General features: G+C 45.6%; 1 protein-coding gene across 6 annotated transcripts in view; it reads left to right on the top strand.

The window, feature by feature from the left end:
- The window catches only part of WDR59 (WD repeat domain 59), a 48,980-nt gene that overhangs the window by 18,259 nt on the left and 18,208 nt on the right, over window positions 1-12,513 (top strand). For 4 of the 6 annotated variants that reach the window (XM_069026754.1, XM_069026755.1, XM_069026756.1 and 1 more), the window contains 8 exons: window positions 343-422; window positions 2,594-2,726; window positions 5,790-5,914; window positions 6,793-6,957; window positions 7,538-7,633; window positions 9,034-9,190; window positions 10,468-10,537; window positions 10,800-10,953. In XM_069026754.1, coding sequence (XP_068882855.1) covers window positions 343-422; window positions 2,594-2,726; window positions 5,790-5,914; window positions 6,793-6,957; window positions 7,538-7,633; window positions 9,034-9,190; window positions 10,468-10,537; window positions 10,800-10,953 — 980 coding nt within the window. Of the gene's footprint in view, window positions 1-342; window positions 423-2,593; window positions 2,727-5,789; window positions 5,915-6,792; window positions 6,958-7,537; window positions 7,634-9,033; window positions 9,191-9,814; window positions 9,997-10,467; window positions 10,538-10,799; window positions 10,954-12,513 lie in introns of those variants that run through there. The other 2 variants (XM_069026759.1, XM_069026758.1) reach the window with 2 other exon arrangements.

Here is a 12,513-nt window from a genome sequence, read left to right as displayed (position 1 = left end):
AGAAACATTTATTTTTACAATACTATTTCTTCTATTTAAATAAAAATTGTTGTGGATCTTGTTCATTCCTGGTTGGAAAACTTGTGCCACATTCATTATACTTTGTGCTTTTGGCTTGTAAATCACAGCCTGTTTAGGGGTGTGGTAACTGTGGTGTGGGGAGGCACAAAGCTGATGTACCTGGGTCAATTCCAAGTAGAAAAGAACTTGCTCTGCCTTTCAGTTTAGTGCCTTATCCATTGGATGTGCCTGCTGGCTGGTTTGAATCTGTTTGCACTAAACACAGGGCTGAGATAGTCTCTGTTTTCCAGCAGGGTCTCTAATTGTTTCTGTCCTCTTTAGGCTCTAAAGATTACCAGCTGGTTACGTGGTCCCGGGATCAGACCCTGCGGATGTGGCGGATTGACTCTCAGCTACAGAGGGTACGTGAACACCCTGGCTCTTTAACAGTAGACAGTTTTCTTACAGGCTGCCTTCACCTCCCCTTCCTTGCACTCCCAGTCACTCCTCTGATATCCTAGACCTGCAGACGCAGCAGCCAGCTGCTGCTTCACTTTCCTCTTCTGCTCCAGCCCCAAAACATCCCCAGGGAGACCTGTGATGGGGCTTCTCTTTTGAGCCTGTGTCTCAAAAGTTTCTGTGGCTGTGTGAAGCTGCTTTGTTGTCTAACATTAAATGCAGAATTTTGTTTGGGGAAGGTAGAGGGCAGTTGCTGCCTGCATTGCCTCTAAAATGCCATGTCCGTGGCTGCAAGGCTGTATTTCTTGGCTGTTTAGGTGCTAGGTAAATGTAGGGATTGTACCCTCCTCTCCCTCACCTTGTGTCCATTGCCTCTAAGCCTGGAGTGAGTGGTGTGAGTGTGTGGATCTGCAGCAGTTACAGATTCTGATGCAATTACTAGAACAGCTGTGCTGGCTCATAGCAGAGGTTCATATGGCCACAGTGAGCCACATAGCCCTGTCATACCTTCAGCTGATGTCTTGGGAAGGGATAAGAACGAGGCATGCATGGAGTGATGTTTCTCTCAAACGCCCTGTCAACCTCCTGCTGTTTGCAGCTTAGAGGCTCATTGAGTCTGGCGTCTTTGTTATTTGGTAAAGCTTGATGAGTTTCACTTCCACAGATTTGTTCTGTCTTTTCTTGGACCTGTGTACATTTTTGTCACCTTAAACATCTTAGCAACAGGGAGTTTCAAGGGTTTTCTGCATGTTGTGTGGAAAGCCAGCTCATTTGTTTATTTTGCCACCTAATTTCATACCATTGAAGATTAAATGAGCCATATTCTCTGTGTTACTGATGATTCTGCAGCCCTCCATCATATCCCTTCTCAGCTGCCTCCTTTTTCAAGTCAAGAGGTCTTGATTTAATTTGTCCTTTGTACTAGAATTCTCTTTGATCGTCCTTTTGCCTTTCACGACCCTTTTTCAATTCTACTATATACCTTTGGGGATGGGGATCTGAGCTTTGTTCTTTCCAAAGAATTCTCAGTGCTCAGTTTAGTTTTTAAATTGTTTGTCATAATTCCATGAAATCATCAGCTTAGTCTGGCTTCTCTACATGTTGTTCCCTCAGCTTGAACTTGCCATTTTTTCCCAATGTGTGTTGCTTTATATTTACCTGAGCCAAAGTTCACCTTTTAATACAGTTACTCTGGTAAGGTCCTTCTGTGATTGTTTGCCATCAGCCACACTTGTTACTGCCCTGAAAAACTTGGTGGCGTCAGCAAACCTGGTCATTTCGCTATTCACCTCCTATTCCAGGTTTTTAATGAATATCTTGAGAAGCATGTGTCCCAGCACAGATCCTGCAGGAGTCCTGCAGGTCTGTAACAAACTTTCTCTGTGAAAAATGACCCTTTACTCCTACCTGATATATTTGTGAACATTTGATTTCTTTCCTGTCTTTAAATCAATTGTTCATTCATGTCAGAGCCTTTATTTTTCCTTTTATTTTTCCTCTGCTGGCTCCTGCTCTTTTGTCCTTGTCTTTGTCTGGATCAAACTACACACATGATGATGGCATGTTGCTGGTGATCAATGATGTAATTTGCTACATCACACCCTTACCCTTTCTCTTCCCTTCATCTTCCCAGTTTTCCTGTGCTGAACTTAAAATCCAGGGTTTTACAGTCTCATTTTGATACAGGACCTAGAACAATAGGGCCCCACGTATGCACCTGGGTCTCTAGATCCTACTGGAGTGTAAATATCAAATGCCGAAACTGTGCTACTATTAAATTTGATCTAAAAAACTAAACTAGTTTTAACAAATTAATTCAAGGAATTAAAGTCATATCAGTTTTAATTTTGACTAAAGGTAAACCTCAATTACTTAGACTGGCCCTGTCAATTAAGTGGCTTTTTAAGTGAGCAGGAGATTTGGCCAGGCTGTCTGAGGTGACATAGTTGAAGGTGCTGGAAAGTGGAAGATCACCTGTCTTTGTCACAGGAACAATGCAGTCTTAGTCATGACTGTTGCGTGGACAGACCTACCTTGCAAATCCATCTGTCTGGAGAAGTGAGTTGTTTAGTGGTGGCTCTTCCCACAGCTTGGATTCTGTTGTGCAGCATGTGGGTGTGTTTGTTCTTTTCAGCTCTGTGCTAATGATATCCTGGATGGAGTCGAGGACCTCATCGATGGGATTTCTCATCTGCCAGAGCCAGACAAGACCCTTCACCCTCAGGATGCAGAGCCCCAGCATAACTCTGGACATGGGGATGAGGAAGGTGAGAAGTGATGGCTTGTGGAACCTCAAACGCCAGCATCTTTGTGTTGGGAAGAAGATACATTTTGGCATAAGAAAACATCACAGGCAAAGCGCAACCTGCTGTTGTTTCAAAGGTTAATGGATTCCTCATCAGGGCAGAGGAAAAGCACTAGGGGTTCCTCAGGATGGTCCTCCCAAGTATTTTCTCTTTTAACACAATGATTCTAGCTGTAAAATGAAGCTCTTCCTTGTCATGATTTTAATTTAACTGCATTCTCTTTAGGTTGTAGTTGTGGCTTGTTGCCAAAAGTAAGGCAATCAGAAGTAAGTTCTGCCTTTTAAGAAGATAGATTAGTTTAAGCCGAGAGATGAGCCCACAGAAGAGGGAGTGTGTGAGTAAGGCACTCTGACACAAGCTGCTTACATCACACCTGGTACCTAAACACTTCTGCTGGGGTCCCTGTGTGAACTGATCTAACCAGGAGGTGTTTGCTGGTGTCTTCACCAGAAGTAGATAGAGAGACAGGTCATGCATCTTTGGTCATGTATTGATGAGAGGTGGCTGAAGGTTGGCAGAGCAGAGCGGGAGGGATAGTATCTCTGGCTTCAGAGATACTGAAGGGTGGATGGGAGAGACTTTGACAGAAAGTGTTTGTTTGTCCCTACAGAAAAGAAGGCATGCGAGGAAGGAACATGAAGGAGGGTTTGTGTGGTTAAGGCTCTGGCCAGGTTAAACATTCAGAGTTAGTGTTTGAACAGTGTAAGTACAAGAATAGAAGAGGTTATGGCATCACATGGTGGTGATGTGCATGGAAAAAAGGTATCTAAAGAGATTTCTACAGCTACCATGAGGAAGAAGAATTGGGTGCACCAATGCCTTTATGCCAGTTTGGGTTTAAATTCACAGCTCCTTTCTGTGCTGTAGCCATGCCACAAATGGATCCCCACGTGATGGGTTTATGGGGAAGCAATTTGATTCTCCCTTTGGCTTGCCAATAAACTGCAGAGAAGGGAAGAAGTGGTTTAATGTCTGTCATTTGAATAAAGGAGCAGTTGTGAGGTCCCTTAGTGAAAGCATCTCTTCCTTACTGGAAGTTTCCTGCTCAGCAATCGCTAGTGAAGTTCCTCTCTGCCTCCTGTCCTGTGTGGTAACAGAACAAGTTTCTGAAAGACATCAGAACTTCTGTCTATGTCAGGGTTTTAGAAGATGATGGAAAAGCCCCAGCTACCTGTGCTCACCATGAGCAGTACTTCTGAGGCAGCACAACCTCTCTTGCTCCAGCTGGGAGCATTCTGGCTGCCTGATCTCTCTTTTTTCCACAGGAGAGAGTGAACTCTTTCACTGTCCCTGATGAGGCACATCCATACATCCCATGTGGTTTCTGTGTGTGTCTGGTTTCTCTGTGGTTTCTTCTTTGGTCCAGACTGGTATGGTTTTCCTTGCGGCCAAAGGGAATGAATATGGCTTTTCTGTAGCAGGGTAGATTTTGCTGCAAATAACACAACTGCAGGATTAATGTACAAGCAAATCCCTAGCTAGGAATTTCAGTTCTTTCTAGCCAAAAAGGTATTGTGGACTCTTGATGTTTCACCCTGGGGATGGCTGCATTTAAGCTGCAGACAAAGCCTTCATGTTATATTAGTAAAGCACTTTGGGGGATCTTTGAAGAGAACAGCACTCTGCAGGTGAATGAGAGAGCCCCAGCTGTGCCTTCGCTGTGCAAGCTCTCCCTGCTGCTTATAGAGGAGCTTTAGGAATCTGTACAAATGCGTGGCTTTGGAGGATTAAAAACTAATTGGAAGGGAATGGGAGGAGAAGACAAAGGGAGGGTACTGCCCATACTGGGAACCTCAGAGATGGCTTTTCAGTAAGCTATATGCTGTCTTGAGCTAGAAATAATTATCTTTCCTGAGAGCCACTGATCTTCCTTTAATCTCCTTTTCAGCTCCCTTTTCTGGAGTATATCTAAGCACTGTAATAAAATTGCAAACAAGAATGATTGGCTAAGCATCCTACTTAACCAAATCCAGCAACCCATTGGGCAGTGGTAATACCAGATATTTGTCCCAACAGCAAAGTCGGTAACTTCTCGGCGAATGCCTGTAAAAGGTCAACTTTTTGCATTTCTTTTCATTTGGTTTTTTGGGGTTTTTTTGCTAGGAATAGTCTGTGCAATTTGATACTGCAAGTGTGAAAATAACAGCTGAAAAATCAGGACTTCCCTTCTGTCCTTGGAACCATCATAAAAAAATATATTTAGCCTTCTTAAGAAGTGGTGCCACAGCAAAATGCCCCAATAGAGGTACATAGCAAGAAACGAGGAAAAAGCCAGGCACAACCACAGGCAGAGTCCAGTTCTTCCGAAACTCAGTGAAGTTTGTTAACTGTAATTCTTTGTGTCCTGCAGCGCTTGTCTGGCTGTTTAAATGTGTTCTGGCCTTCAGGGGTTGTTGTCCTCCTGAAAACTGTTGCAACTGGAGAGTTAGACCCAGTATTTTGATGAGTCTTTAAAGGCTGTTAAAGCACTAGAGTGCTTCGCAACATTAAATGAAAACGGCTGTTACAAATGAATTAGGCTTCTATTAGGACCAGAAATACTCCCTGCTGTCTCCCAAAGCATTATGCTTTGGAAGCTTTCCCTAAAAGTCAGGAGTGGTGGAGTGTTAGTCCCAAAGACCAGAGCTCCTCCTGGAGACTGCTTTGGCTGCAGTTCTTTCCTGCTGAGCTGAGACGCTCCACTTCAGCCGATCGTGACTCTGGCAGCACTGTGTAGGGAGGAAAAAGGGTCTCACATGAGAAGAGAAGGACCATTTAGGACTGTACAGAGTACAGGTAGGTTCTGTAACCTTCCTGGGAACGCTGTGTGCAGACAGGTTTGGTTTTTTGAAGAGAAGGGTCAGAAACTTGCCTCTAAACGACAGCTGAGACCCTCCAGCTCTCAGGTCTTTGCCAGGTAAAACTCATACCTCCATGTGTCAGAAGAGCAGAGGAAAACCTGCTGCCTTGGCTGCCTCCTGACATCCTGTGAAAAACTCTGCCTGTTATGGCTTGTCTCAACCTGTTTTCCATCTTTCCTGTCAGCCTTAAAAGAAGATTTCCTGAATGACGCCCTGGTGGGAAAGAAAACGGACCAACTGGGGCTGCCTCAAACACTGCAGCAGGAGTTTTCACTGATCAATGTGCAGATCCGAAATGTCAATGTGGAGGTACAGAGTTTGCTTTTACTGGCTTGTTAGGAGGGGATGTGGGCAGGCTGGCTTATTGGAGCCTTTAGAGAGGAACCTTCTTTGCTGCAGTGACTGCTGTCTGTAAATAAGTTTTATTTTGAGCTGTAGAGATCCTCTTGGCCAGGGGTAGTAAAAAAGAGGATAATCCCAGACACTGGTGTGAGAGAAATGTTTCAGCAGAGTAGGTATACTGGCTGATCTTGAGAAGGCTGGATAGTGTTTTCCTCTCTGCCTAGACTGGAGAGGGGAAGGTGACTTGTTCCATGCAGTTGATCTCATTTCAACTGTTTCTGAATCCCATCTGCTGAGCACTCCCTATCCTGAACTCTGTCCCTCAGTTTTGGCCTCTCCCTTGCACTCCAAACTCTCCTCTGTGCGTGGAAGCTGACTGGAGGCACAGCATTGAACTGGGCTGGGAGATTCGAGGCAGCTGCCTGTCTCCTTTCCCCACCCTGGTGGTTTCACAGCTCATGGCACGATCCAGATGTAGTTTTCTGAGACCATGGAGCAGGATCATAGAAGGTACCTGTTACTGCTGCACTGGGCCTGGAGCTCTCCATGGCCAGTTGAGGTGGGCTGGGGTGCAGTGGCTGTTGGGAGCAGAGCCCCTTTCGTGGTGCTACCTGGGCTGGCCATGATCTCCAGATGCTGGGATTCTGGAATATTGGTCTGCTGGTGCGAGCTGAGTCTGTCCCCATCTGCCTAGGGCTTTTTGCTGTCACTGTGTTCCCTGCCCTTGAGAACAGCATGATTTTGTCTTATGTGCAGAGGAATCAGTCCCTCAGCATAAATTTAAGCCACTGTAAGTTGGGAAGTCCTGGGAGATCTAACTAGAGAGCAATTGCTTTTCCTCACAGATGGATGCAGTGAGTCGCAGCTGTACGGTGTCGGTGCACTGCGGCAACCACAGAGTCAGGATGCTGGTGATGTTCCCTGTCCAGTATCCCAATAATGCTGCACCGTCCTTCCAGTTCATCAACCCAACCTCCATCACAGCTTCCATGAAGGCAAAGCTGCTGAAGGTGTGTGAGAAGTATAGAGTGTCTTTATAAATGTACAAATGATGGCTACTTGATGTCTGGATTTTCCTGACACATAACCGAACATCAGACCTTGCTGAAGACATACCACAGGTCATGCTGAACAGATAAATCGTGAAACCTATAGGATGAGGTTTTTGTTGATGTTGCAGCCCAGTGTTTGCCTTTTTCAACTGCTTCTTCATTGCTGCTGTGTTCCAGTGTGATGTGTACTGCCTGAGGATCCCTAACATCCTGCTCCTCATGCAGTTGCCCTCAACTCAATAATAGACAAAATGACCAGCTAAGCATCCAGCTGCAGAATGATACTATTTTTGAGCTCGGATGTTGCTTCCTGCTCTACTACATAAGCTTCTTTAAAAATGAGGGTATTTTTTTTACACAGGCCCTGCTAATTCAGACCAGCCACTCCTCAGAGCAGACAGCACACCAGTGGCTCCAATGAATGTTAGAGGATGTCTGTGGCCTGTTCAGGTCCTGGCATCTAAGCTGTTCTGCAGACAAAAAGGATGTGGGCAAAGTGTGGAGGTAACCATAGTTCAAGTTGCATCTTGTATTCCAGATACTGAAAGACACCTCCCTGCAGAAAGTGAAGCGGAACCAGAGCTGCCTGGAGCCTTGCCTGCGTCAGCTGGTGTCCTGGCTGGAGTCTGTCGTGGTATGGAGAACTCCGTGGGCTCTCTGCCCTAGTTTGTTGTCTTTTCCCATGCCCCACACTTCTGACTCTGCAGTGAGAGTCTGGCCTCATTAGATGTGTAAATAGACCCCTGTGACCGGCCATTATGTTTGTGTGAGCACTTCTGGTTAATGTTGAAGAGAGCTGGGTGGATGATTAGATGTGTTTTGTTTTCCACAAATGAGGCCCTGAAGGTTTGCTGCTTTGGGGAACTCTGATATCCAGGTTACCAGGAGTGCCTGGAGATTGGAGCATCTTAGTGGTGCATGGTAGCTTCCCATCTCAGAATATATTTCACTGACTGCCAGGGCATGGTTGTCATCTGTGAGAGAAGATAAGAGGCATCAGGTTGATGGATTCATTCTGAAAGGTAGTGGCAGATGTCTTTACCTCCTCAATTTTAGTCAAAGATCCTCCTAGTCCTATTCTAGGGTTTTTCTTTTCTTCCCTGAATAAAACCCCCGAACTGTGAAAATCTGGGTTTTTTCTGCAGCCTTGTGCTGAGGTTTTATAGGGATGATACTGCAGATAAATCTGAGCCACACTCTGCTCTTAACTGAGAGATCTGTGATACCTACTCAGCATCCCAGTGTCAGGTAGTAGGTCTTTGTGTGGGTGAAGTGTACTGGAGTGGGTGTTTTTAACATTCAGGAAAAGACTGGAGAGTCTCCTCAAGTTTCTTTTCTGAGAGGTTTTGTTTATTAATCACAAATAAAGGGCTGGGATTTTTTTTTTACATGTAAGGGCTTAATTCTGCTTGGTTTCAGCAGTAATATTGTAAAAGTGAGAACTTTCTCTGCTCTGTATGGAAATCTGATGATTCAAGGCACCACTGCTTTCAAAGAATTCCTTTAGACCAAAGTTGTAGTATTCTTTATCCGAATAGATTTCTGTCAAAATTCCTATAGATAGGCCTGAGGTCCCCCCGGTAGTTTACACCACCTGCCTTGCTCACTTGAAGACTCCCAACCTGCATTTGACACCCCACAGTTGTGTGGTATTCCCACTCAAGGAGATTTTGTGCACCACTGAGGTATCATGTTCAGCTCAGCTTGCTGTCTTGAGAGTCATATCCAGAGTTGAAGGTCAGATTTTTCTGTATAGTTTCCTCTTGTTTCTCCCCAAGTTAAGCTCTGCATTTCTACATGGTTATGGTGGGAGAGAAATCTCTGGACAAGCAGCCAGAGAAGCTTTTTCTTCAAAGGCAAATATGCCTGCAAGTGCCTTTGCAGTTAAGGTAGTAACTGCTCTGAGCTTGGTCTGCTGTGGCTCAAAGGATGAGCACCTCCTGTGAGGCTGCTTGGCACTGCCATGTCTGGTGCTCCGGCTGGATTTCTCTCCTGTGGCAGCAGGAGTGTGACCTTGGGTAACTTCTGTTTCAGAACCAAGAGGACAGCACGTCCAGCAATCCCTACGCTTTGTCCAACTCCGTAACACCCCCCTTGCCCACGTTCGCCCGGGTCTCCAATGCCTATGGCTCCTACCAGGACTCTAACATCCCATTTCCACGGACCTCTGGAGCCAGGTTCTGTGGTGCAGGTCAGCCCTGTCACTGATACATTAAGACAGCTACCCAGGGAATGGTCCTTTAAATGTTCTGGGGAACACTTGCCTCTGAACACGATGAGGCTTTGGTCACTGCCATGCAAGGAGTAAGGAATGGTGTTAAAGTAGTGATACTGTGGTAAATTTATAGATGAGACTAGTTAGCAACTGTATGCAGTTGGTGTTGCATGTGGGGCTTTAAGATTTGGAAATGCAGGGCTAGCTGAAGAGATAACCTTTGGCTTGTGGCATGCCAGAGGTATTGACAGATCTCTTTTTATAGAACACTGGGAATAGCTGTTTTCCTTGCCTAGTTCTCTCCTACCATCATCACATTACTGGGTGTATTCTGGCAGTCAGTCTTCACAAAATTCCTGTGATTTGGGGTTGAATTTACCCCTTGCTGAAATCCTGTTCACGTTATTAACCACTCTTTTCTCATTGCACACTTTTTCTGTTGTCCAAAATAGCTTTCCCAAGCTCACTAAGAAACTTCTCCTAAATGGGAGATGGGGTACAATCACACCCGGGTTTCCAGGAGAGCATATATGGGGTAAAGATCATTAAAAACCAGGTTAAGATCTGAGTAAGCTATTAAGTTTCACTGAGCTGTTTCAGATGCACACGTGCCTTCTCTGGATCTGACTGCATCCCAGTTTGAGAACATTTTGAAAGCTGCTTTCCTCACCGAATTCTCAAGCAAAACAGAATAATACTGTATTGAATAGGCTCAGTGAAACCTGCTAAGTCCTGAAATTCTTGCAAGAGTAGGTGGCTGAAGACACTTGAGGTGCTAAGAAACAGGGTAAGGCTTGTGAGAGAGTGCTTTGGAGTTGGCCTTAGATGGCTGGGGCTCTCCTGTTGGAGAAGAGAGTTGTACAAGCTGCAGTGGTTTCTCTGCATTGCCAAACATCACCTCACTTACCTCTGGAGTAACAGTGCTTGGCATGTTCTGGTGGAGAGTTAAAACAGCAGCATGTATTTGCTCATTTTCTTTTCCCGTGTTTTCTCTAACAGCTGTAAGCCACTTCAAATTGTGGTTTTGAGAGAAGCATCTCAAAAACCCCGTGCTTTGTAGTGGGTTTGCAGGGAGTGGATTTGGGTTGAGAGAATGTGGTTGTCTGCTTTCAGTTTAAAATCACTAAGGGTAGTGGATAAGAACCCGGCCCCTTGCCTCTGATACATGGGGAAATCTGGTCATTTAAGTTGAACCACCCCTGAGTAATCTACTCCTTGTTGCATGATCTTTATGCCATGTCCTGTCTCTTCAGGGTACCTGGTGTATTTCACGAGGCCCATGACCATGCACCGCGCCGTGTCCCCAATGGAACCCACACCCAGGTGAGTGCCCTTTGTGGCTTTTGAGATGTGCTACTGTCATGGGCAGGAAAGCAGGAAAATACCAGGTCCTACACTGGAGCTACTCCCCTCTAGTGTTAGCTGTGCAGAGAGCCTGGGCCATTACACCACTGGGTCTCAGCAGAGACTTCTGTTGAGACAGTGGCACCACTGCTGGCAGCTTGGGTTAGTGGAGATGTCAAGTGTGAGTCTGCGGGATGTTTTGGTGGGAAAAGCCCCTGAAAGTGTATTCCCTTTTTTCCAGGTCTCTGTCAGCTTTATCAGCATACCACAGTGGCCTCATTACTCCAATGAAGATCCGCACTGAGACTCCGGGCAACCTGCGTTTGTACAGTGGGAGCCCAACACGCAGCGAGAAGGAGCAGGTCTCCATTAGTTCCTTCTACTACAAAGAGAGGGTAAGTACCAGACCAAAGCACTGCTCCCAACACTTCAACTTTCATGATCTGTTTTCCTTTCTTTTAGCATTGCTAGTAACAAAAGCTTTATATTCCTCTCAAAAAGACATCTTTTTACAGGCAGCTCTGTCAAATGGATTTATCTCCTATTAGTAACTTATTTACCGATCCTCTCTAGCATTTGACCTGCTTATTTTGATATTTCTCTATGCTGACCCTTCACAGTTCCCTTCAGTGCATTGTACAGTGTTTGTATACTGTCTCCCTTTGCATTATATAGGGTTAAAATCTCACCCTTTAGGAAGTTGTAGTCTTCAGATAAGTACATGTAGGTAGCTCTTGCTCTTCTGGGTACTCCCTGACAATATAACTGCAAAGGGTTGGGGCTCTCTGCAGCTCACTGTCAACCTCTCCTGGACTGTGGGATGTGGTTGGCTATTTCTGTTTCAGGTGTCTCTTTCAGGGATATGCGCTACTTTGAACCTTTTGGTTTTTTTAAACAAAAATAATTACTGCATGATTCTCCAAAGATCCACATTCTCTTCCGATCCACATACTTCTGGTCTAGGTGCAGGTTTTGCTGTCGTTCCTGTTTACAAGGCTTTGGAAAAGAGTGGGATTGTTTCCTTCTGGGACATGATGGTTGAGGAAGACCTGTTGTAATTGTAGGGTGGCAGCAGAGTAGTTGTGAAGCAGCTGTGAGGGCCTGATGTGCCTGGAGCAGATGCTGTGGGAGCAGTAGGCTGAGCAGGTTGTTAGAAACAAACTGTGCTTCAGCAGGGGGTGAAGTGGCTTGCAAAAATGCAGTAACCTTCCTCTGAGAGCCTTTGGGGCATTTGAGTAGTTTGTTCACTGCCCATGCAGAGGACATGAACCTCCTGCAGCAGTGAAGAGCTTCCAGGTACCCCAGGGAAAGCCAAAAGCTGTCTTCACTCTGCTGGCAGAAGAGTTTCAGAACTTGTGTCCCAGGAGCAGAGGACGTCAAAGCCTTGAACCTTTATCCTTCCTGGGCACTGAAAGAAGTCTTGTTTTTCTGGTGGTGCTGGATGTGACAGCCAGCCCTGTCTGTGGGACTGTGTCCTGCTTATGTGATGTCATTACACCTCCCAGCTGCGGGGAGAGCCCCTGTCCCCAGTGCTAGTTCTGCTTCCATACAGACCCCAGAAGACTGAGTCCCCATTCTGAATTTTTTTCCCCACACAAACTTTTTTTTGATGAAAAGAGAGAATGGTGCTGCCTGGTACAAGAATTACAGCCTGTCCTAGTCTTTGTAGGAGTGTTTATTTAAAGAGCTACCTCTGTCCTCTGCAGCGGGCTTGTCTCTGACACACAGCCTCTCTAAGATGACAGACAAGGCTTAAAATAACATGTGGAACCAGCTTGGTGCAATTTCATGTGACCTGTCTCCCCAGCCTTTGTATTGATGGCAACAAGATTTTTGTCACAGTGTAAAAGAATTCAAGAGAACAAAAGCATGTGTGCAGCCATGTCTGCTGAAAGCCAGGGGAAAGTCCTGTATTCCCCTTCCCCTGCTGAGCTATCTCCTTGCATGCTGGAATA

Source organism: Aphelocoma coerulescens, chromosome 11 (assembly GCF_041296385.1).
Source record: "Aphelocoma coerulescens isolate FSJ_1873_10779 chromosome 11, UR_Acoe_1.0, whole genome shotgun sequence".
NCBI lineage: Eukaryota > Metazoa > Chordata > Aves > Passeriformes > Corvidae > Aphelocoma > Aphelocoma coerulescens.
This window is presented reverse-complemented; position numbering and strand designations above follow the sequence as displayed.